Source organism: Ictalurus furcatus, chromosome 15 (assembly GCF_023375685.1).
Source record: "Ictalurus furcatus strain D&B chromosome 15, Billie_1.0, whole genome shotgun sequence".
Classification (NCBI taxonomy): domain Eukaryota; kingdom Metazoa; phylum Chordata; class Actinopteri; order Siluriformes; family Ictaluridae; genus Ictalurus; species Ictalurus furcatus.
In genome coordinates this window covers 3,217,425-3,244,497 of record NC_071269.1, presented here as the reverse complement: position 1 = coordinate 3,244,497, position 27,073 = coordinate 3,217,425, and the positions used below count along the sequence as shown (strand labels likewise).

The following is a 27,073-nucleotide window of genomic DNA, read 5'->3' as shown; positions in this document are numbered from 1 at the left end:
TTAAAACTAAAAAGGCTTGACATATTTCACTTTATGTGTAATGAATCTAGAATATATGAAAGTTCTACTTTTTGAATCAAATTACGAGGGAAAAAAAAAAAACTTTTCCACGAGATTCGGACTTTTTGAGGTGCACCTGTAGAGTTTAAACAAAAAGCGTAATTGTATTTGGGTTGATGTGAAATCGCAATTACGGGCGCTTTACGCACTCCTGGCAACCCTGTCTGTAACCCTGTGCTGGGTAGATAGGCTGAACTTTTAGGCTCAGCGCGTGCAACTCGGTAACTTCGTTTCGGTTTGTCCCGCGAATAAATCACAGGGCAGTCGCTTGATTGAGAACCATGGCGGAAGATTGTGTGAACGGCGGAAAAGCTACATTTGACAAACCCAAGGTGAGTTCATTTGTGTCTTTTCCCTCAGGGTGTATGTAATAAGCAGTGTTTCCGTGTTGATGTGGACGTTTACGTTTGGTGATACTTTGTTTCTGGCAACTGATCCAGCACTTATTCAGCAGAGTTCTACTAGTATTACTTCTCCTTCTTCTCCTTCTTCTTCTTCTTCAGTATTATTATTATTAGTAGTAGTAGTAGTAGTAGTAGTAGTAGCAGGAGGAGGAGTAGTACTGATGTTGTTAATAATAATAATAATAATAATAATAATAATGGTTGTAGTAGTAGCAGCAGGAGGAGAAGTAGTATTGATGTTGTTAATAATAATAATAGTTGTAGTAGTAGCAACAAAATAAAAATGATAATTGATAGCATATAAATTGTCATGCTTGTATACTGTATTCTGCGTACTACACTGTACCATTCCTCAAGCATAATACACCTTTTATACCTTTTGTTTTTTTACTTAGAAAGGTAGTCTGCCATCAAGATTTCATAAAATTTACTATAAATGGAAAGTACTCCAATGTACCTTCAATCTTTTTTTTTAAAAAAAAAAAGGTATAATATATCCACAATCCCAGTTACAAGACACGTTTGAAACGTACAAAATATATAAGGTGAGCACATCAGCGACATACTATTTCCTCGTAGGTGTAAGGTGTACGGTATGACGTAGGCAACAATTTACAGTTTGTTGCAAAGTCCTAATCCATTCTCAAGTCTGCAGCTCTGAAGTCTGTCAGCCTTTAAATCTAACATTTAAGTCCATAAGCTCAAATCCAGTCCTGAAAGGGATCCCTGGGGTCCGCTCCCACCCACCCATTTATGGGGGATGGTGAGTGCCTTAATGTACTGCATTAGGTTTTTGATCCCAACCGAATAGGTCCTGTAGTTTGAGTAGCATTATTAAATGTTAAACAGAGACACCAGTATAAGTTATGTAGCCACAAAAAATAAGTCAATTCCTCTAATTATTATTTACAGACCCCCAGGGCCATATACTGAATTTCTTAGTGAATTTGCAGACTTTGTCTCAAACCTGGTTGTGTCTGTAGATAAAGCATTAATCGTCGGAGACTTTAATATTCATTTTGATAACCTGGAAGACCCTCTAAGATTAGCGGTTGTGTCCGTCTTAGATTCAGTAGGGATTAATCAGAACGTAATCGGGCCTACTCATAATGGTGGTCACACTCTTGACCTCATACTAACATACGGACTAAGTATAGAAAATATTATCATTCTTCCGCAGTCTGAAGTTGTCTCAGACCATTATCTTATCTCGTTCATAATACGAATTGATCATAATATTTCCACCTCGCCTCGCTACCGCGTAAAACGTACCTACACATCAGCTACTGCACCGAGCTTCATAAATAACCTCGCAGAAACATCAATTAGATTTGGATCACCGTCAGATCACATAGAACTCGATCAGGCGACTGAAAGCTTGGAGTCAACACTCCACTACACGCTAGATAGAGTGGCTCCACTCAAAAGGAAAATAATTAGAGAAAAAAAATTAGCACCCTGGTATAACGATCAAACGCGAACCTTAAAACAGACAACTCGACAATTAGAACGTAAATGGCGTCAAACCAAACTGGTGATATTTCAAACAGCATGGAAGGAGAACCTACTGAAATATAGGAAATCTCTTGGCGATGCTAGAAAAATCTATTTCTCCGCCTTAATAGGAGACAACAAAAACAATTCTAGATTCCTTTTCAACACAGTAGCAAAATTAACTAGGAATAAAACCACTACAGAGAGAAACACTCAATCATTACATAGCAGTGAAGATTTCATGAAATTTTTCATTGATAAGGTTGAAAATATTAGACGTGAAATACAGGCCATTAAATTAAAACCGGACAGTACTGTAACAAACCCATTACAGGACAATGTAGCAATATCAGATCAATGTTTAGAGTATTTTGCTTCGCTTAGAGAGACCGAACTAGCTACATTAATCTCTTCAGCCAATTCATCAACTTGCATACTAGATCCCGTACCTACATGTTTGTTTAAACAGATTTGTCCAGGAGTAATTGAACCACTTCTAAATATAATCAATTCTTCCCTAAGCACTGGCTATGTACCTAAATCACTTAAATTAGCAGTTATTAAACCCTTGATTAAAAAACCTGATCTTGACCCGTCTCAATTGTCCAGCTATAGACCAATATCAAATCTCCCCTTCATCTCTAAGATTTTAGAAAAGGTTGTAGCAAAGCAGTTATGCTCGTACTTAGATAGGAATAACATTCATGAAATGTATCAGTCAGGGTTTAGACCTCATCATAGCACAGAGACAGCATTAGTTAAAGTAGTAAATGACCTTCTACTGACCTACGATCAGGGTTGTGTCTCTCTGCTTGTGTTACTCGACCTTAGTGCAGCTTTTGATACTATAGATCACACTATTCTCCTTGATAGATTAGAAAATGTTGTTGGCATTAAGGGAACAGTCCTCTCCTGGCTCAGGTCTTATCTGACCGATCGTTATCAGTTCGTAGATGTAAATGGTGAATTCTCCATGCGTACTGAGGTTACTTTTGGAGTTCCACAGGGTTCTGTTTTAGGCCCACTGCTCTTTACTTTATATATGCTACCCCTAGGTCAAATTATTCGTAAACATGGAATTAGCTTCCACTGTTATGCTGATGATACACAGTTGTATGTTTCAGCGAGGCCAGAGGACAGACAGAAGCTTAGTAAAGCTGAGGATTGTGTAAAGGACATTAGACATTGGATGTTAACTAACTTCCTTCTACTTAATTCTGATAAAACAGAAATACTTTTATTAGGCCCACGTGTAGCTAGAAGTAATCTTTCTGATCACATGGTTACTCTGGATGGTCTTTCTGTTTCATCATGTGCAGCAGTTAAAGACCTTGGAGTGATTATTGACTCCAGCCTATCATTTGATGCTCATGTAGATAATATTACTAGGATAGCCTTCTTTCATCTCAGAAATATTTCTAAAATAAGAAACATATTGTCACTACATGATGCGGAAATACTAGTTCATGCATTCGTCACCTCTAGATTAGATTACTGTAATGCCTTACTGTCTGGATGTTCCAGTAGGAATATAAATAAGCTCCAGTTAGTCCAGAATGCAGCTGCTAGAGTCCTAACTAGAACTAGAAGGTACGACCATATCACACTGATATTATCAATACTGCATTGGCTCCCAGTAAAATCTCGCATTAACTATAAAATACTTTTATTAACCTATAAAGCACTAAATGGTCTCGCGCCACAATATCTAAGCGACCTTTTGGTTTTATATAATCCGCCACGACTACTTAGATCAAAAGATGCAGGCTATTTGACGGTACCTCGAATAGTGAAGGCTACAGCAGGGGGAAGAGCTTTCTCTTATAGAGCCCCACAGTTATGGAACAGTCTTCCTATTAGTGTTCGGGACTCAGACACAGTCTCAGTGTTTAAGTCTAGGCTTAAAACGTATTTGTTTACTCAAGCCTACCCTGACTAGATTCTGTTCTACTACTTCGCAGTCATAATTATCTTTTTTCTCCCTCTCTCTTTTCGCCGAGCCCCACATGAATTTATGGAGATACTAGAGATCCAGATCCTTTCTGCCTCTGGATGGAGCTCAAATCTTCTCTAATTCCAGACTGCTGGGACTACGGCTGCTCCTAAGGCCATACAGACTTCATATAAATCCATAATGAACTTTTTCACACTAACTGTTGTTACCCAGATGAGGATGGGTTCCCTTCTGAGTCGGGTTCCTCTCAAGGTTTCTTCCTCTTAAAACATCTTAGGGAGTTTTTCCTTGCCACCGTCGCCACTCAGTGGCTTGCTCAGTTGGGATAAATTCGCACCTTTAATATCTGTATACCATGTTGATATTTCTGTAAAGCTGCTTTGAGACAATGTCTATTGTAAAAAGCGCTATACAAATAAATTGAAGGCTTCCAAAGACACACGACCGAGCACGAAATAAATCAGTCATGAATAAGTGAGTCGAGATCAAGTTAGAGGTCCTGACTATCGTGCATGGCTGCTTTGTGACCATCATACAGTTGAATTCACTGCAGCCCATGACAGCAATCACGACGACGGCGGAATGGTTTAATAGAGACAGAGCTCATCAACGTGTCTTAACATCGCTGAGCATAAAAATCACTAAACCTTTTACAATTCGGTGTAGAAACCTGACAGATGGGATGTTTTGGCTCTGACCGTTGTGCCGTCTAGAGAATGTTGCTTTTAAAGGTTCCGGATGTACAGACGTGTCACGAGTGTGCGAATAATGCTGCGTGTGTTGCTGCTGCTGCTTCTGCGCACACATGCAAAGTCATGTGTCAAGTATACACCAGGCTGCTTCGCGTTGGGCCGTATCATACCACCATGGCGTGGATTTTCCAACAACGCCACAAGTTACAGACATAACAAAATGTTGCAATGTTACAGTAGTTCTATATTATAATTATAGTTTAATAGTAGCCATATTTAGGCTACTGTGAACACAGCCATTAAACCATTGTGGCAGTACCAGATAACATCTCCACTGTTAGTAAGATGCTGCACCTCATTAATCTGCAAAATGGTTTTGGGTTTGTTTGTTTTTTTCTGTCGTATTAACAAAAATTTTTGTGCCCAAAGACTATATGATCAAACTAGGTGAACTGTCCTGAATGCTGACTTCATCAAAGGAATAAATATCTTCACATGGTGACCTGTTTTGCATGGTAACTAGTCTATATACATGATATATTTTTCACACTATGGTTTTAGGAAATGCCAACAAGTAACCTTCTAACCCTGAGGCTACAGAAAAAGTATCTTGTATCATGATCTTGGAAACAAAAAAACGAAACGCTGTGACTGTGGCTGTGCTATGTTTAATGTCAACGAAATACATCCATGAAGTTTCTTGGACGTGACGCCAGTAACCTCTGTTAGATTGGGCATTTATTCATTTTATAAAGAGAAATGCCTACGGTATGAGTTATACGACTTGCAGGTTGCACGTCTTCGGTTCAGCTTCTTTTTGAGTGCTTAGGACGTTTAGTGATATTTTTCAATACAGGAAAATCAAGCAGCGCTGTTTGTACAATACAGGAGTACAGGAGTCAATCAAGTCATTTTATGTCTACTGATTCAGTGTTAATGCCATTCAGCAGGATGCTGAAAACCAAAAAGAGAAGAAAACGTATTTCCGAGAAGCTCGCATGTCACCAACCCTTCCTTTACAGAATGCTTACTAAGTCGTGCCCTTTGGAGCCATTCACCTTACTCAGCATGCAGCGAACAAAGATATTGTGAACTGATACAATAGTACAGCTGATAGGAGCGTTATGATGTCCTCTGTAAACAAACTGACCCTTTGCTCTCCATTCATCACGTTATCGTGAAAGTGTAATAGTGAGGAGAGGTCACTGTGGGTTCACAGGGTTGATTAGTACTGACTGGGGAATTAAAGCGATGCCTTCTGTTACTATTATCATATTACACCCACCATGTGTAGAGGTTTTTGACCAAATTTGTAGGCAGCGCTGTACACAGGAAGCTGGTGTGCATGTAGAGCTGGTGTCTTTTAAAGATAAAAAAGAGATCAGTATCAGTAAGGGTTATTTATTGCCAACCTCATCAGATTATTTGCCATTTATAAATGTCTTAAGGTGGATTTTCAAAAATATATTTTTTGGACCCAAACACACCACCACCACCACCACCGAAATTTGTTCTGATATTTTTTAGTCCACTTTGCTGACATCTATATCATTTCATCAGCAGTGTTTGAGATGGCACTTGTGAAATATAGTTGTGGGTGTAATGAAAGCAGACATGGTGGTTTATGTTCTCTATTTGGTTGAAATGAAAAGGTTACAGCGTTTCTGTTTACCATGCTTGGTATTCAGAGGAAGACATATGCATGTAGGACAGTAGGGCTAACAGACTTGAAACACTTTAAAAAAATATCTAAATATAAAAATATATAAAAGTCCCAAATGAAGCTGCCTATTTGTCTTTAAGTGTGACTAATAGTTTGTCCCACATTATTATTATTATTATTATTATTATTATTGTGTCAGTGATTAGCGATTTAGATCATTGATATTAATTTTAGCTTTACTAATATGTAATATCTAATATGAGGACCAGCCATCGCTGGTGGTGCATATATCCTGTTCAGCGGGCTGCAACTAACGATTATTTTCATAATCGATTAATCGGCCGATTATTTTTATTATTATTATTAATAGATTAGTCGGATGATGAAGAAAAACAATTCAGTTCCATTTTTTCATGTATTTAAAATAAAAGCCATAAACTGAGTGTTACATATATAAACTTCCGACACTGTGTGTGTGATTGGTTTATATATGTATTAGTTTATATTATATAGGAGTTCTATTATATATATGAATTTATGCATTATTTTTTATGACTATACAAAAAGCACTGATAATTATACTACAGTCCTGAATTAATAATAAAATCTCCCTTTCACTGCACCTTGAGGTTTCTGTTACTCACTGCTTTTAAGCATATTGTTTTACTTGTGTTTACTTCGATCGTAGCGTTTTAATTTCGCATTACAAATCTTACTTGCGCTCCCACTTTTTATCACCGTGTCTACGTTGCGAGTGAGGAGCAACGCGGCCTGATTACTAATAGATTCACTTAAAGATCGCTCCTGTTATGATAAACGACAGAATTTACACTGCAGGCGCAAATACGGCATATGATGACAATAAACTTGAATTAAACGAAACCTTTTAAGCAACTCGCACCAGTTTCCCCAACCCCCTTGCACACAGTGGAGTATTTTGGATATAAGCATAAGTTTGTGCTCGTGCATCACTGTCATGCTTCCATGCTACATAGGCTCCTCTTTGTGAAGTTTGAAGGTTACAGCTTTCTTTGTGTGGGTCGCGCACTTTTTTTCCGCTGGCACTTGACGATTACGCCTCCGTCTGATGGTGACTGAGATCATGTTGGGTATAAAAGGTAATGTTGACAAACAGTAAACTGAAGAAATGAATCATAGTACGTCATTTGGGATAGAACTGTACTGGTCTTTACTCTCCGATGCGTATTTTTGGAACAGAAGTAACGCAATGAGTAAATGTACCCCATGCCGCGCAGATCGACTAATCCATAATGAGATTCGTGGACAATGATTTTCATAATCGATTATTATCGATTTTATTGATTAGTTGTTGCAGCTCTACATGGATGTCATGTCAACCCTTTCTAACCCTTAACCTAACGGTGTTGCCATACGGAAACAATTCATTTATCTCCAATTGTTCACTAGACAATAATACAAAACTACTATTTTCCTATGTAACTGGAAAGGGGGAGCTTTATCTTTGACATGACATAAAAAATGGCATGTCAGACGACCAGGAAATGCTGTTTGAACTTCATTTTCTGCAGTCACATGGCATGGTGAAAGTCATCCTTGGAGGGCTCTCAAAATGTGATTTATTTTTCAATATTTAGGCAAAACCACTTAAAGGAAAAAAATGTAACCCTATCTGAGATAAGCTCATATATTTTGAGTATTTTGTTAAATGGTAAAATGGCATTGAACTGCGGTATGTGCATTCATGAATTGAAATAGGTGCATATGTATATATATATATATACACACAAATACATAGCAAAAAAGACACTAGGCTTCTCTCATAGTATATTTACATTTTTTCACATTCAAAGTAAAACTGTTGTAGGTTCAGACATTTTGCAATTGCACCTTATTTCCAAAATTTTATGTTTCGAGGGAAAGAATTAAAAAGATACTCCACCCAAAACATGTTTGGATCTAATTTTTGTTTGTACTTCGTGTGAGTAAATCAATAAATTTTTTCTTTTTACAGATGTATTTCCTTTGTAGAAGATGTCACTTTTACATGCTTACTAGGTGGCAAAAAACAAACAAACCACATAGTCTGGAAAATGCAGTAAATGGAATTGTAATCTCATACATTTTGTGTTATTTTTGACTATAGGATACTTTCCACCATTGCACGCTGTTACAATATGGCAACAATTTGCCAACTACCCCCTTTCCAACTAATTTTTTTATTACGTGAACTAATTCGAGTAAGATAAATCCATAAAAAACATTTTTTGATGCAAATGTTCATGCAGTTGAGGGTTAATGGTGGAGGGCTAATAAAAGGTTAACTAATAGACGGCTAACTGAGACGTGTTTTACACAGTAAGGGATTTGTCAGTTTCCGATACTTAAATACAAACATTTTGACACATTTAACAGAAAACCAGAGTAGATAATGGATTGCATGTGATTTGCTGCAGAAAACATGGAGGCACACATACGGATGCAGATTTTCCACAATAATCCACTCCTGCGCATAAAAACTATGTCCTTGGAAGACATGCAGTGATTTCTAACGCATTATAAAGGACACACAGTGGAGGCCTTAAGTCTGAGATGGACCATCTGGCAGTGCATTCCATAACAATACAAAAAGTTCACTACAATTTATCCAAACATTGCATACAGGGCCCCCCAGTAATATTCTTAACATATGTGCTTTGCAAAACATGCATTTGCTTTCACCATCACCTCCATGATGGACATATTTATACTGATCCAGGGTGTGGACAACTGTGTTTATATTGCATGTTTATAGACTAGAGTGTAAAATTGCACTCACATTGGTCTGATCCCTGACTTGACCAGACCCATGCTGGTTTTAAAAAAAAAATCCATGTATAATTTTAATACGTGCATCAGAAAGAAAAAAAAAAAGATTGGATTAAAAAATTCTCGGCCACAAGCAGGTACCGCATGACAAAAAGTCTAGCGTTTCGGTGGATGTTTCATGTCTCTAATCGGGTGCTAACAAAGTGAATACAACTTTGAAGTAATAGAAACTTATAAGCAACAGTGCGATGACAAGTCACATTTATCTCCCACTTTTCGTAAACCAGTTTATTCATTCATCTTCAGCAGCATCTTCAGTAATCACCCCACTCGTCTGTGTTTGTCACATAAAATTCCAATTCCAGTGATAGTTTATTACACCAAAATCATTACTACAGTAGAATTAGCGACATCATCGGCGGACGTGGCGAACGGTCCATTTTTTCATGAATGTAACTTCTGACTTAAAATATGAAAGCTTGTCAGATAAGAATGAAATGGAACAAGGGAAGCCAGTTGTACCAGAAGCAACTTTAACAACACTGACTACGTTTACATGGACATCAGTAATCTAATTATTGTCCTTACTCTGATTAAGATCAATGCACACGTCATTACGTCACCGCGCCACGCCGTCCCTCCAGTATTTCACGTATCAACATACAGTTCGTCTTCATTATGGTACCGTATACAGTTTTGGGTGTTTTTATTTAATTTTTTTTTACGGACGCTTTAAGTGCGGTTAATTATTTGTCATGCTGTACGTGCTAATAGACGACCGCTCGAAGCCGTGGGCTGCGTCTCAAACCGCGTACTTACCGTCTATATAGTAGCCAAGATACATGTATTTTTCCCCACTACAGGCCTATAGTAGGCAAGTACGCGGTTTGGGACGCGGCCGAACTCTCTTGTTCGCCGTAAAACGTAAAACTGCCGTGTGTGATCGTGTCCTGTCGCAAAATGCAGTGAAAACTCTCACACGACGTTCATAATGTGATTAAAGTGTTTACATGTCTGTAATACACCTCCATAATGCGACTAAAACAGGAATACTCCATACGTCTTAATTCGATTAGAGCTTAATTCGAGTATGACCTTAATCAGATTAAGGTAATTAAAAATTGCTGTTTACATGCTAGTTTCTTAATCAAAGTATGATCTTAATCGGATTAAGAGTGGATTATTGTTGTCCATGTAAACGCAGCTACTGTCAGTTACTCAATATTAATTTCTTGTTTCTGTTGCATAAAAGCAATTTTGCACTCATGTGGTTTTACTGAATATCAGCCTGGCTGTGAGGTTGTTCCACAAACTTCATATCTAAGCGCTTGTTCGCTTCCACGTGAAAGTAAAAAGCTCCAACTCTTGCAACTTTTTTGTTGTGTATATGTATTTGGTTACATCCGTATTTCCAATCCAGTACTAGCGCTGATACTGAACTTTGCCACCCCCCATCCCCCCCCGCGAGGATGAAAATTTGACTCTTAATACAAATGAACAATAATAAAGTAACTTATCAACATAATGTTTTTAATGTAGAACAAAAATAATTTAAATTATATAATTAAATTATAATATAATTTTATAATAATATAATTTAAATTATATATAATTTAAATTTTTTCTTTTTGTTCTCAACTCAAAAATGTGTGAAGGATTGTTTAACAATTATTTTTAAACATTTATAATTAATAAACAATAATTTATATTTGTACCTGCCTATGATATTTTGAAACAAATTTAGTTGGTTCTGTTTCCTAAAATATGAGCTTCATTTAAACTGCCACAACACAGACCAGGCAGTTACTAAAGATAAATAAAAATAAATAATTGAACGATCGAACACTGGTCTTTTCTTTCCAGCAAGCTTCATATCGGACTGCTTTCTCAAGCATGCTTGAAAGTAAAAAACCTTCCATTTACACGCCTTTATTTGTTGCATCCCGTGGGATCCCAATCCTGATGCACATCTGTAGACTCAATCAGGTAGCCTATGGAAAAAAAAACAATATAGTGCACCTTCTATTCGTATTTGTACCTGTACATGACATGCTATCTGTTCTGTCCAAATAAAGATTGGTATTCGGTTACATCCCCAAATCTCCCCATCTCCATACATTCTTCAGTTTGTCTTTGTTTGGTAGATGGAAATGGGTAATAAGACTATGTATAACGAATATTGCGTCATGCTTATTGACCCACAGGTTGAACTGCACGTGCATCTCGATGGCGCCATCCGGATCGAGACCATACTTGACGTGGCCAAGTAAGTGCGATTTTTTTGCTGTTAATACTGTGGGCTTTTTTTCCTGGGGGAAATAAAAAAAGCAAGGACACATTCAACTAGATCATTTGATGGACAGGATCTAAGGTCTAAATAATGTTACTTATCATAATATTTCTACTGATCTGATTAAACTGAATATTGCTTTATGACTCACTGTATAACTTTAAAGAAATTAAATGTAAAGATAAAATACTGGGAAAAAAATAATTATAAAAAAAGAAAGAGGAAAAAAAACTTGTTCCACAACATAGAGCTGAGGCCAAACATTTAAAAGCTTAAGATATTCAATTTCAATTTTTCCACAACACCATACAGGCTACCTTACATTTCTTTTGGCAAGTCAATCAGGGCGTCGTCTTTGTTCACGTCAGGTCATTTTAAAACAATCAATTAGAGACGGATTTAATTCACTGTATCAAAATTCCAGGTGGTCAAACGTTTACATTCACCAGGATGACTTGTCTCTTTAAACAGTCTAGAAGATTCCAGAAATTGATGTAAAGACTTTTAGATGCTTCTGATTGGACAGTGGTCATAATTAGGAGCTAACCTATGGCTGTATTTAAGGGCCAGTGCCTTTTTGCCCTTGATACCATGGGAATAACCAAGCAATTCAGCCAGTACCTCAGAAAAAGAATTATTGCTCTCCACAAGTTTGGTTCCTCCTTAGGAGCAATTTCCAAACAACTGAAGGTACCACAAGCATCTGTACAAACAAATGTATTCAAATGTTAACACAGATACTGGATTTATTATGCAGGAAATAGGCACGAATAAATCCCCAGGGATAAACATACTTTGGTCCAAAAGGTTCAAATGAACCCCAAGACAACAACATTGGAGTTGGTTACTACTATCTATATACCATCATCCAGCAGAGTCAGTTCTTTATGTCACCTTCATTTTAGCAGATATAGAATCACTTTTGTAACCTTACAAAGTGATTAAAACAATTAAAATACTTACCAGATTCTGGAATGTTTATAGGCTTAGATGTTCAATTGTTCTTATAGGTTTTTATACAGTGTTTCTGCAGTCTGAACTTTGGTCCTATTCGACTGTGTTAGTAGATATGAGCCATCTTAAGATAATCTTCACTGAGCACCAGCCACCATGTGTATCGGTCCTGGAAAATAGTTTCTAAAAAAAAAAATGTGTGGGAGCCTTGAATGACGCATGAACTAGGTGTTAGATTGAAACTGGTCTTACACACCGTGTCTGATTCCTGTTAAAAAAAAAAAAATTTAAAAAAAAGATGATGATGTCACCTATGTGGACTGACTGATCCGTCACAGATTTTCTTATTGGCAAAACCTGAATGGTCTGGCATTTGTGTATTTTCAGAATAACCCATATGTCACCAAAGACAGTCATGCACAACTAACAAAAGAACAAACCTTAGTAGGTCGTGGATACAGCTGCGTGAATGTAGTGAACACTGTTTTATTGGTATGTTATTGAGCTTCGTCGATGTATTCAAAGTCTATGGAAGCTTTTTGGCTAAATAAATACACAAATATGACATAGTGAAAATGCACATGGACTCGGTTTTACACCCCTGAGCTCTTAGGAAAGGAAGTTAGTAATGAGACCTCCATGAAAGTAATCAGCATGCTTTTTCTTACAGTTACATGGGAGTGCGTGTGATCACATTAATCTTCCTCTGAATGTTTTAGGAGGCGAGGTATTAAACTCCCTGCAACCACGGTGTCTGAGATGACTAGCCTGTGCACGGTGGATAAGCCGGGAACACTCACCGAATTCTTGAACAAGTTTGATCAGTTCATGCATGTCATTGCGTAAGTATTACCTTAGATGTACCGTCGCAAAATGTATCATTTAGATCACTAATAACATCACAACACAGAAATAGTGTTGAAAATTTTACAATTTTAAAGAGAGCATCTGCGCTGACGGTTCATATCCAGTGTGGTGTCCATTACGTTACTGTCTGTCTCAAGGTTGGCAGACTGACTGTTTTTACCACTGTGGTTAGTATGCAACATAATCTTTGCCTAGATAAGCTTATAAAGGAAATGATGATACAATGTGAAATATGATTATGGTTGAGGTGTCTGGAGGTTAAAGAGCAGATTCCGAAAGAATGTTTTCAGTGGAGCTTTCGTTATGAGCACTAGAACACGGGTGTCCAATCTTATCCACAAAGGGCCAGTGTGGGAGCAGGTTTTTATAACAATCAAGCGGGAATCACACCTGATTCCAACTGTTTAATCAGTTGATCTTTCACTTTGAGTAGCGTATCAGGTGTGGTTTCTGCTCGGTTGGAATGAAAACCTGCACCCACACCAGCCTTTTGCAGACATGATTACATACCTCTGTACTGGAACTAGTGCTTCAGAAGAGTTAATTAAACGCTGCCATTGTTTGGACTTTTTCGGCTTATGCTTTCGCCTGTGTGTGACATTCTTTGTGCCAAGTGCCTACCAGCCTAAGGAAGTTCTGCTGAGGTCTGCTACTTGCTATTTTGAGAGGTGTAGCGTTAGGATTCCACGACGTACTTTTTTTTTCTTCAGAAAATCTTATATCGTGCGTTCTGAACTACTCTTTAATTAAGCACTATCAAATACAATTTTTGAAAATAGTCTCACAAACCCTCGACATGCTTGGGAATTCCCCATGGTGGGAAGGAAGGTGTGCGTACGCAGGTGTGAATGTGACAGGGACTATAACACAGCTCTGCTGCATATTTGCAACACAAAGTAAGATATTAAAGTTAGATATTTAACACTGTGGTTTCACACTCGTGTTAAAATTTTTATTTAAAAAAAAAAACAAAAAGCAATGTGGAGGTTTTTTTTTTGGTTTGTTGTGCTAATTACCTGCTTCATGTTGTGGCTCTAGAGGGGACAGAGACGCCATTAAGAGAATTGCCTACGAGTTTGTGGAGACCAAAGCTAAAGAAGGAGTGATTTACGTGGAGACGAGGTACAGCCCGCACCTGATGGCCAACTGCAATGTAGAGCCGATACAGTGGAACCAGGAAGTGTGAGGAATCCGTAAACTATTTAACATTATATAAATATCTGTAAGAATATGATCTTTAATTTAGTCAAAAATGCATTTTGATTTATTATTTTTTTTTATTGTTTCCCTTGCCAGAGGTGACGTGACACCAGACGACGTAGTGCATCTTGTGAACGAGGGCCTGAAGAAGGGAGAGAATGACTTCAAGATCAAAGCTAGGTCCATTTTGTGCTGCATGCGGCACATGCCAAGTAACGTACCCCTCTTTCACTCTCACGCTCACTCTCACTCGCTTCCTCTCTCCTGCCCCCTGTGTGTACATTATGTCCTGATCTGGGTGAGAGTGCAGAGAAGCTTAATTCACTACTAGTCCCAGTGAAGAATCTCTCAGCTCACTCAACCATGTGTGTCTGCCTGTTCGAGATCAACATCTATGTGCTATGCTTATTTGGTCGTACGTCGTGTTGATTTATCATCTTGCTGCTAGGTACAGTGTGGTATTTAAAACGAGGAGGTGCAGACAGGAAGTAGAGGAGCTTGGTGCTCCGCGTGCTCTCGGCTTCTCTCCCAAACAGTAAACCTTGACTTGTGTGTGGGACAGTTTGGAATTTACACAAGAGATTCCAAATACGTCATTCTGCAGTACAGAGTACAGACAGCTTGTCCGTATTATCCTAAGTGCATTATACAGGTGATACTAGATTTTTGATTCGCATGAGCTGTAGGCTGTAATCATAAAGATTAAGACAAACAAAAACAACAACAACTTCATGTGTAATGAATCTAGAATATATGAAAGTTCCACTTTTTAAAATTAAATTACGGGCGGGAACATTTTTTTTGAGCTGCACCTGTATATGGTTTCCATGAAAGAAGATTGTCTTTGAAATTATATAACACTTATATAACACTTCATCATCACAAATGGGGATTTATTTTCTTTTACTAGATTTTATACCAGAGCGCTGTTGATTTCTTGAGTGTATTTGTATGGCGAACACTACATAGTGTAAGACTAATTATAAATGGATTTTAAAAGTATATAATTTAACACACACACAAAAAAAGCATATAATCATTGATATGGGTAATGTTTTCTGTAAGGAGAGCTTATTTATGGAAGGACCCTCTATAGTCAAAGTCAGAGCGTTGCAACAGTTACTAAGTTTTACATCATGGAAAAGTATTCATGACAAAAGACTTTGTGCTTTGTAGTTTTTCAGAAACATGACAAGCTGCATATTTTTGTCTTAAATTGTCTTAATTAACGACTATCTGAGGATATATATATATATATATATCAGTCCCCTTTTATTTTAAAAAGTGTGAATAATAATTCACCTTATTCATAATATATGACGTGTGCGTGTGTGATATAAATATCGAATAATCCTATGAATGTTGCATGTGAAACCTGAGTCAGTGCTCGCTGCACTTTTCACACTACTGATGTATGCTTCATATGTAATACACACAGCTCCTTCACCACCACCACAAGACTACACTGTATAATCACAAAATGACCGATTTATCATTAGACCCATTTAAATGAAAGTCTAGTAAGAACTCCAGGTCTGGTTTTCCTCAATTTTATAACACATCGGTTAAGCTCTTGTACTCTAATAAATCCTGTGTGTGTGTTTCCTCTATGCAGACTGGTCCATGGACGTGGTGGAGTTATGCAAGAAGTATCGAAATGATGGCGTAGTGGCCATAGATATAGCAGGAGATGAATCTATAAACTGTGAAGCCAATCCTCTCCACCGCGAAGCCTTTGAGGTACAAATTCCCCATTTTGCTACAATTTATATTAAAAAAAAAAAGTTTACCACATCACCGCTGAATTCTCGATTCTGATTGGTCAGTAAGTAACAGCAGCTCTGACAGTATGGTTCGGCTGCAAGGCAAAGCACTCGTTTTAATACGCTATCGTTTCTGTAGTAACAACTACTTCTCAGGGACATGCATGCCAGGCGTGCCACATAAATCTATTCATGATTTGTTGATTCTAGTTTTCTGGGAGGAAATATATTTAGCATTTTGGAAGGCGTCTCCAGTGTCTGTGTAACCACTTTGTAACATTCATAAATGTAACTATAAACTGATAAAAGGTAAGACATGTTGTTGTTTAATTAGTAAGCACATTCTGCTGTGGTGTAAGAGGAATAAAACACTTCAGGATGTGCCATCATTGGGAAAAAACAATCAGGGTGGTGACAGTAAGCCTGCTGTTGATTATTTTCCCCGAACATCATGCCTAATTGTGTTTTATTCCTTACATTGGTACTACGTGTTCCTCCAGGAGCAGATTAAGAATGAATGCTGGAATAAACTCTGTAAGTATTGATCCTTGACACTGCGTGATGGAAGAGAGCCATAAAGTTTCTTCACGATTGACTGCCGTGGCTGCGGGGTCTAGTTTGATAAGAAAGGAAAGATATTAATTAACCTTTATCAGTGCTATTATGAAATCACCATAGTGGAATTTAGTAACTTTCATCTGCTGTTATCTATAACTCGTTGATCCATTCAAGGTCTGCTGTACCACTGCAAGTCACTCTTGCATTTTTACTCTTAACCATAAGGCGCAATATAGTTTTGAAAGGAACTGGCTGAAGAGCTATCTGCAAGCAAAATTTCAAAGCTTTCTTTTTATGAATGCTCAAATAAAGGGATTGGTTTTGTTCCATGGGTTCTTGAATGTTTTCAGGCATTTTTTTTCCCCACCAAAGGGTAAATTACAGGGTGCCTACCAGCCATGGACTGTTGAGACACTCAGGATAGCATGACTTGCCATTTGGAACATTGTGTCACAGGGAGTAACCCGCTACACTGGGAACTGTGCACTGCTAAAATGAGAGGGAAGATTCTCAAAAAATATGGAGGCGTCCCAGGGGTACACATCTGTGGTATGATCTTTTGGAATGTGACTATGCTATGACATCTGTTTATGTCATTATTGTGAGGGCCAAATCCCGTCAATTCTTTGCTTATCATGTTGTCAAGATGGATAACTTAGTTACATCGTAACTTGTCTGGCTATAAAAAAAAAAAAATAAAAAAAAAAGTGGTGTGAAGCATTACTCCTCCGACATGGATTGTTTTTCCAATAGCAGCACATACTGAAGTGTTTTACTCCTCGTATACTGAAGCAATGTGCCAGTGCTAGCTATTTTTCAATTATTAAAGAACAACACTTCATATGTTCTCTATCTGTTTATAGTTTCATTCGTTTAATGTTGTGGAACATCCAGCTTGTTACAGAGAAACTGCTAAATCTTTTTTTATCCTTAGAGTGTCCTGTTTTGGAAACGTATGTCTGACTGTTACAAACTGCTGACACTGGAGACTCCTTCCAAAAATGTTAAATAAACATCTCCTTATAGAAAACTTCACCATATCAATAACTGTGTCTTTTTTGTTTGTTTGCCTTTTAAATAACACGTTTTTAATCAGTTTAATGTTAGGCTTTGATTATTTAGAACCTCCACTATACAAGTCATTGTACAAAACAAAACAGAAGCTGTTACTATAGAAACGATAACGTATTAGAACTGTAATTTGCAGCTGCACTACTGTCAGAGCTGCTGTAATAGAAAACTGAAACCTTCCGACCAATGAGAAGTGAGAATTCGGCGACTTAGTGGTTTAAACGAGCATAACGGCATCTGTTGTTGACAGGAAGCAGAGAAAAGTGGCATCCATAGAACAGTGCATGCGGGAGAGGTCGGCCCTCCATCTGCTGTGAGAGAGGTGAGGCCTTGTTTCTTTCTGGAACACTGTTCACTACTTCCTGTGCTCATACACTGAGAGCAAAAACAGACTGAACCTTGGCTAGTCTTTGTGTGCAAGAATGATAACACAATTATCAAGATGTGGAATATGAGCGTGCTGTAAAAGCAGGAACACACAGTCATGAGTGTAAAGCACTTCTTATTAGCTTCTCCAACAGAGCAAGCGCATAGATTCTGGTTTTGAATTTAATATTTCTACAGAATGATCATTTAATATTAATATTGTGATGAATGGTATTGTGATCTTTTTCGAATTAAATTGGCAGCGTCTGATTTGATGTAAAATGGTATCTTTTCTGTTCATTTTCAATATAGATATTAAATAAATGTCAAAATAAAAATAAAAACTCATCCTTTCCCACAGGTTCTTTAAAATACAACACTGCTGTCTAGCAAACCTACAGCTGCAAGCAAAATGATTCAACCCCCAGTGCAAATCAGGTTTACTGTCAAAATGTAGAGACTTTCAGCTGTTTGCAATGATCAAATCAAACAAAAGCAATTGAAATAGTTTCAACTGAAAATGCAACTTATAACGATTTCTCCAGTTTCAAAATGATTCAACCCCCTGAATAGAATCCCTCACAACAGCACAAATATGCAAAACAGGTGTTGTCTCAAGCAGACCTGATTCTAAACTAATCAAGGGCTTCATTAGTTGCAGCAGGTGTGCTTGAGCTGGAACACATGAAATACCTGAACTGGCTAGGGGTAGAAAACATATGAAATACCTGAACTGGCTAGGGGCACAAAATGTATTAAATACCTGAACTGCCTAGGGGTAGAAAATGTATGCAGGCGCGTACTAAACGCAGAAGGTTTCAATGCCAGAAGTCCAAGACGTTCACCACTACTGACCCAAAAGCACAAGAAAAGTCACTCAAAATCATATCAATAATCCACAGAAGTTTTGGGATTCTGTTCTGTGGAGCGATGAAACAAAACTGGAACTTTTCTGCACGAGGGATCAGCGGTATGTCTGGAGGAAGAAGAATGAAGAATGAACACTCTGTCCACAGTCGAGCATGGTGGAGGCTCGGTGATGCTCTGGGGCTGCTTTACATCCTCTGGCACTGGAAACCTGCAGCGTGTGGAAGGCGAGATGGATTCATTGAAGTATCAGGAAATCCTAGGAGAAAACATCACACCGTCTGTGAGGAAGCTTAAGTTTGAGCGTCATTGGACCTTCCAACAGGACAATGATCCCAAACGTACCTCAAATTCCACCAAGGCTTGGTTGCAGAAGAAGTCCTGGAAGATTTTACAGGGTCATCACAGTCACCTGACTTGAACCCCATAGAAAATCTCTGGTGGGATTTGAAGAAGGCGGTCGCAGCACGCAAACCCAAGAATATTACTGACCTGGAGGCCATTGCTCATGAGGAACGGGTTAAGATTCCTCAGAAACGCTGCCAGAAGATCTGCATCTCGTTTGCAGCGGGTCATAACAGTAAAAGGAGCTCTACTAAGTACTAAAGATGCTCGCCATGAAGGGGGTGAATAATTTTAAAACTGGAGAAGTCATTATAAGTTGCATTTTCAGTTGAATTTGGGGAAACCACTTGAAGGATTCGTCGTGTTGAACTATTACAGTTGCTTTTGTTTGATTTGTTCATCGCAAACAGCTGAAAGTCTGTACATTTTGACAAGAAACCTGATTTGCAGTGGGGGTTGAGTCATTTTGATTGCAACTGTATATATTGTGATCCATATCAAGTATCATAGAAATGTTTTCAGAATAATATATTTGTCCTCTCGCCCCACACTTACTACAGAGGTTCATTTAAAGCAACACACTAGCATTTTCTAGCAACCTAATCTTTATCTCCCACACCTGCAGGCGAGATGTGTGATCCTCACCACCACCAAAATTGTTTTTGTTTCTTTGTACCGCGAAGCTGCTGGGGAATTCAATACAAGTGTGTGTGAAACATGTCATTTTGAAGTATGCTTTTATGATTGTTTTTTCCCCCCTACTAAATAATTTGTGTTCTGGATCATTGGTTTAGTCATGTGCGTCTAATCGTACATGGATTAATCATACGCTCCAGTCTTGGCTAAGACTGCAGAAGACTTTCTGTTGTGTGTATGAGCTTTAAAACTTTATTGTTGTACTGTAACTGTTGTAGTTTTGAATTCACATTGTATAGTCATATAAGTGAATTCCCAGTTAAGAGATTTTGTTGTGTTTTTTTTTTCTCAGTACTGGGACATTCTTGAAATTCTTATCTGTAATAGACCACAGGTTTAAAAACCTATAAACAAACAACATTTTTCTGCAGAGTGTATTACTATAGTGTATCTACTATATTTGAACCTGATGTAAAACTTCATACATACATACATTTTGTTATTTTTAACGAATAAGATGAAATGAAACAGAAACAGAGTGAAAGCTCAGCTATTCATACCTTTAGTAGTTTTCCTTCTAGTCTGTTAATAATTTATGCCAGTGAAATGCCAGCACACTCATGAGCATGCAAGATTCCCACAGCTCCCAGAGTTCTCTGCTTTATATGAGCTAGCATGGTGCTTGAAACCATGGCCCCATGGCGAATGAATCAGTTTCCGTCATGTTTGTTCTCACCTCATTTATCAAAATGACGCACCAAGGCAAACACTTGGCCTCTCTCTGACTGGAGAGGAAACAGCCCTGCACTTACATTTTGTACTGTTTCAGTTAATAAAATATATTGATATGGATGGATTTGGCAAACAGACAAAATCTTGGCGTGAATTATAACAGATTGTCAGTCAAGATTCTCAGTTAAGCGTCTTCCTTTTTCTTATCATTTGTGTTTCCTTTTCAGGCTGTTGAGGTGCTGAAAGCAGAGCGTATTGGACACGGTTATCACACAATCAAAGATGAAGAGCTGTACAAACAGCTGCTCGGACAAAATATGCATTTTGAGGTAAAAAAAAAAAAAAAAAAAAGGCATATGCAATTCTTAGCTTTTGAGGAGGTTGCCTTGTGTTGTTTATTTTCTATTTCAAATGAAAGGCTTTAAATTAAACCTGCAGTAAACCACTAGAACAGTTGAGTTATGTGATTCCCGCAGTGTTCTTTGGTCACAGATGAAGACTAGAGACACATTAGCATGGTTATGCATAGTAAATGTCTATAGCGGATGTTATATAAATGATATTTTTCTGCGTCCAGTCCATAATGTCTTATACATTGTGTACAGTATAAATGAACACACCCATCACACGTTTTTCATGGCCGTAAATACCTTCTGGTAGAAATGTGTAAATAGTCAAATCAGTGCATACTTTTGCAAAATGTTTTTGACTCCCCCCCAAAGTAGTATTTTTTTTTTTTTCATCTAGAACTTTGGAGAAGCAGCAGACAAATTGCTTTGCCTTGGAAATGTAGAAAATTTTTGAAAAAGTTCCCTCATGAAACATGAAAAAATAATGCCAGTGTCCAAAGCTTTCATCCTGTCAAGAATGTCAAATCTAAAAGAGTTTAACGGCTTTGATTTGTTGAACACTTTTTGGTCGCTGCATAATTGATTTCATAGTGGTAATGTAATTATTAATATTTTCAAAGAATAAAAAATAGAAAATGGTAATGTATATGAATGGTAGGAAGTTGTACTTTACTACAAAGGTTTAGTTGCAAATGAATGTAAAAGTGTTTTTTTTTTTTTTTTTACTCTATTGTGTATATACATGTACTAAAAATACTCATATTAAAGAATGATTGCAAGATGTTGAGAGAGGAGTACTCATAAATAAAATAAGAGCACAAGCCTATTTGCAGGTGTTATATCTCCCCCTGGTGGAAACTGTAAACAGTTCCCAACCCTGGTGCTGCACATTTGAGTAGTTTTTCCTGCTCTAACACATGCATTTCAACTCATGACTGGCTCTACTTGGGTCAGGTGTGTTGAAGCGATCAATTACTCAGCCTCATGTCGTTCCAAACCCATAAGACTTCCGTTCATGTTCGGAACACAAATAAAGAGATTATAATGAAACCTTGGAGATCTCCGTCCCTCCATTTACAGTCCAATTAACCAACACTTTCAAGCTCCAAAAAGCTCATAAAGGCGTCGTAAAAGTAATCCATGTGACTCTATAAAAAAAAAAAACTAAACTGAAGTCTTTATTCACAAAATATCTTCACGTCCACGTAGATCTCTGACACGCATTCTATGTGATTCAGTTTGTTTACATCGTCCTTCTTCCTCCGCTGTAAACAGTGCAGCTCTTCCAGGTCCGTTGTATCGTGGACGTTCAGAAGCGTTTCACTGTTTATGGCAACAGAAGAGGGACGCTGTATACAATCTGAGTCACACAGAACAATCTTTCTAACTAAGACTTGTGCAGATTACGATATAGAGGAGGACTGGCATCAACACAACACGCACGCGCCGGGGTTTTCTCGTGAACACGCGTCTATCTACACGCGTCTATCTTCCATCTATGTGGAAGTGAAGATATTTTGTGAATAAAGACTTCATTTGAGTTTTTTTGGATTACTTTTACGATGCCTTTGTGAACTTTTTGGAGCTTGAAAGTTTTGGTTACTTGGACAGTAAATGGAGGGACTGAAATCTCGCAGCTTTCATTAAAACGTCTTCGTTTGTGTTACGAAGATGAACGGAAGCCTTATGGGTTTGGAACGACATGAAGGTGAGTAATTGATGACATAATTTTCACTTTTGGATGAACTATCCCAGGGGTTCCCAAACTTTTCCAGGTCAAGGCCCCCGAAATGGCATTAACATTTAACCGAGGCCCCCCTTTTTCAAGATGTCCTTAAGACATATTAAAAATACAGACTTCTGAATATATCCCCCTTTTTTATTATTAATAATTATCTCTTTCATCGTTACATTACATTACATTAGGAATTGATTGTGTGTGTGTGTGTGTGGGGTTGTCTGAGAGTGAGAATCATGTATTTATTTATTTTTCACACCAAATTGTTGAGGCCCCCCAGGCGCCCCCTGGTGGCCCCCACTTTGAAAACCACTCAACTATCCCTTTAAAGCAGGGAAAACACTCAAATGTGCAGAACCAGGGTTGTGTACTAAGAGAATCTGCTAGAAATCTCAGTTTTTATAAGACCGTGAGGGCAGCAAGCATATACAGTGCTAAAATTTGTGGTGTAATGTGACTTGTGTGTGCTGTTTCAGATATGCCCAATCTCCAGTAAACTGACAGGAGGTTGTGATCCAGACTTCACCAAGCATCCACTCATCAGGTAAATCTGACTCATGTGAACTCAAATGCACTGCATTATTACCAAAGGAGGGACTCCGAATCAACCACGATTATATTAACCTGATTATCTAGAATTTTCCCTTTGAGTGAAAAAAAAAAAAAAAGCTTCCCCAAGTTGTTTGAGTGAAAATTGGAATTATTGTGTGTAAAGATTATTTTCTACAAAAATAGGCACAATTAATTGTGAACAACATTTTAATGAGATGTTATTGGCTATATCTAACCGCTTACATTGTCAATTCACAGATTGGTCTCAGTATTTAGAATTAAGCCGTGCCATTTTAATGACATGTAATCATGTAAAAAATTACATTGAATACAAGACTGAATCAATACGAGCATCTCTGTATCCAAGAAGTCTGGCACCACGTCTTTTTTTTTTTTTAATATAATATTGTTTATAATATTGTTTGTACATTTCTCTCCATGCTTCTCTGTGCCCGAGTCCCAGTCCCAGTCTTCCTCAATACCCAATCACATCATGTCGATTTTCGTCTTTTTCTTTGCAGGTTCAAGGAAGACAACGCAAACTACTCTCTGAACACGGACGACCCTGTGATTTTCAACTCCACCCTGGACTCCGAGTACGAGACTGTGAAGCAATACATGGGCTTTACCGAGGAAACATTTGTGCAGCTGGTGAGTCACCCCCCCCCCCCTTTCTTTTCTCTTTTTACAGAGAGAACTTGTTTGTTACCAAATCTGTAAACAGCTTAGATTCATCACGGGTGAGAAAATATGTAGATCGACCAAAGATCTAGTTTAGCAGAAAAAGATTATCGATTCCATGGGCGCGCGGTGGCTTAGGCACGTTCGCCTCACACCTCCAGGGTCTGGGGTTCGATTCCCGCCGGGGCCATGTGTGTGCGGAGTTTGCATGTTCTCCCCGGTTTCCTCCGGGTACTCCGGTTTCCTCCCCCAGTCCAAAGACATGCATGGTAGACTGATTGGCGTGTCTAAAGTGTCCGTAGTGTATGAATGGGTGTGTGATTGTGTATGTGATTGTGCCCTGCGATGGACTGGCACCCTGTCCAGGGTGTACCCCGCCTCGTGCCCCATGCTCCCTGGGATAGGCTCCAGGTTCCCCGTGACCCTGAAGAAGGAGTAAGCGGTAGAAGATGGATGGATGGATGGATTATCGATTCCATTTATAAAGAATAAAACATGACGGCATAATGGTATAGGAAAATAATCAACAACACGGTGTTGTGATGAAGCATAATGTAGAACTGAGTTACTGCTCCTCCCTGATCAATTTCGAATGACGGCACTTCCTGACGTCTTTAATTCCTCATATACAACAGCAATTTGCCAACGTTTTCATATGAAATTTTTACAGAACGATGTATTTTTATCGACTTATAAATAAGTTTCCTGTTGTAGAACATGCACAACACAGTTTACTTCCTGTTATCACTTTCTAGCTTTTAAAGTGAATAAGACGGAAAGAAAGAAAAAAAACAACCACCACCCTGTAGATTGTCATGTTCCCGTGGAACTAGAAAGAAGTTTTGCTTTGGTGGAAAAATGACCAACCAATGACTAACCTTATCAACGATTATACGCGGTTCTTTGTTTAGAACCTTACATTATTGTGGCGCACTTGCCATACCAGTCTTTGTGAATCAGGTGTAAAAAAAAAAATAATACATTTAATATAATATTAATATAAAGCTGTGGTTTGAATTACACACGGCACTGCTGTCAGAGCTGCCGTTATAGAAAACTCATCAACACCTTCTGACCAATCACAATCGAGAATTCAACAGCGCAGCGGTATAAAGCAGCTAACTTGGCCTACTTACAGCGTCGTATCGTTCTACATAAGGCGAAGGTTAAGGGTTCTATTTCTGTGTTGAAATGGGATAAATTAAGGAAGAAAAAAAACCCCTCATCTAATACAGTTAATAAAACTGAAAGAATTATGAAGCAATTACAGTGTGGCACATAATTTAACTGTTTCATTTCGGTTCTGCAGAACATAAATGCAGCCAAGTCGTGTTTCTTGCCTGAAAAGGAGAAGAAGGACTTATTGAATCAGCTCTACGAGGCCTACGGCATGATCAACGACACCAGCTTCTAGGCTCGGATCAGCTAACCCAAAGCAGACTGAGCCTTTCCAGTACACTCCCGCAGGAATTAAATCCCATAACTAAGCTTTTACTCCCAATATAAGCCATAACTTTCCTTTTTTATATATATCTCTCTATAATGATGTGTGAAAGAGACACATTGACCTAAGACACATACATGATGGCATATATATTAAAAGGATAAAATACTGAAATGCAGATCCTTCTGTCTTTGTGGCTTCAGTACAGACAGCGTCAGAACATTTTATTAAAACCATCATATGGCAAAGTAAATCTAAAATGGAAAGCCGGAATTAAGATATGAATGATGTTTTTCTTTCACATGTAAAGGTCAGAATTATTGGCACCCTTTATAAAGCTTTGTGTTGTGTTCAGCTGAGAGCAGAACTAAACTCTTGCACCCCATTAACAACAAAATGGAGATTACATACAACACAAAGCACCGGATATGTACAGGAAATATGGTTGTGCATCAGAGATGCTTTGGGGCTGTTTGGTGTGGCTGGTCTCTGCCAGGAGGTTCAGACTTGGCCAAAGCTAGATGCTACTAAACCCTACTGGAAATGTGGACTACAGTCCCTCTACCAGTGTCTTCTCCAACCACCTTCTTTTTTTTTTTTTTTTTGGCCATTACAGACCCAATGTTGGAGTAGTCTCTATGGCAGGCGTCACAAAATATTAATTGTAGGAATGCAGACTAGAGTTTGCTCTATTTTAAAAACATATTTAAATAAAACTACACAATGTCCTTGGAGCTTAAAAATAGCGCTTAGCGCATGTATTATTCTTTTTATGAAGGGTGCCAATATTTCTGGAGGACAGTGCTCTACAGTACATTTTTTTTCAATCATTTTTATAGTTCTTGTGAAGACAAATCCAGGTTTAGAGCTCCCAACAGAATTAATTATTCGAATATCAGAATTTTTTTTTTTTTTTAGAATGAATTATATATTTTTTATGCCTTTTTAAAAATAGTTTTAATGTGCGTATATCGTTTAAAGAAAAAAATCCATCTTTAAACACCATGCATACATTGCAACAACACGACTGAAGACGTGTTCTGGGAAAGCTGGATAATATTTCCTTTATTTGAATGCAAGGAAACAGATTGTGGGCCGGCCCTCGTTTACAGCGTTGAATCGATTGTGTTGTGCATAAATAAATAAATAAAAAGTCGATGACTGTACACTTAATTATGCTTTGAATGGGAGATTTGACCCTTGGTTGCTTTTTCCGGATTGAGATGTATAATTGATTATAGTTTTGATGATAACAATAACGTGATTAGTGTAATTGATACAGAACCATGTCCATTTTGCCTATTTTACCAGAAGTGTCTTTATCACCCAGCAGGCACTTCTGTGTCTGAGAAATGACATACGTTTATTAAAAAAAAAAAAAAAAAAAAGGTTTTTGTACGTGACACTGAGCCATTTTGTCAGGAGACACTTGACATCAAGTCCGAATTAAACACAAATTAGCGTGGTGTGAGGAGATTCCTAATGCTTTATTGTGTTGCCAGTTATGTCCAGGATCATGTTTTGTGGTATCTTTTGAGCTATGGAGAAATAAAATACTGACTGCACGTGCTGAAAATCTTTATTTATGCTGAAAGATCTGTTTTG

General features: G+C 38.0%; 1 protein-coding gene across 2 annotated transcripts; it reads left to right on the top strand.

The window, feature by feature from the left end:
• On the top strand, positions 1–27,033 carry ada (adenosine deaminase). 2 transcript variants are annotated; one of them, XM_053644274.1, is made up of 11 exons: positions 2–392; positions 11,259–11,320; positions 13,018–13,140; positions 14,204–14,347; positions 14,462–14,577; positions 15,981–16,105; positions 18,008–18,079; positions 20,931–21,032; positions 23,268–23,335; positions 23,865–23,994; positions 25,334–27,033. In XM_053644274.1, exons 1-11 carry the CDS (start codon positions 342–344, stop codon positions 25,436–25,438), a joined length of 1,098 nt encoding a protein of 365 aa, XP_053500249.1. In that variant the 5' UTR covers positions 2–341; the 3' UTR covers positions 25,439–27,033. The 2 variants fall into 2 exon arrangements, with proteins under 2 accessions (XP_053500248.1, XP_053500249.1); XM_053644273.1 differs by lacking the exons at positions 11,259–11,320; positions 13,018–13,140; positions 14,204–14,347; ... (5 more) ...; positions 23,865–23,994; positions 25,334–27,033 and adding an exon at positions 951–3,952 and having other exon boundaries at positions 1–392.
• The last annotated feature ends 40 nt before the right edge of the window (positions 27,034–27,073 follow it).

Bases quoted from the DNA above. Each gene is read 5' to 3' on its own strand.
- ada (XM_053644273.1), top strand. From the start codon at position 1,303: ATGTTAAACAGAGACACCAGTATAAGTTATGTAGCCACAAAAAATAAG.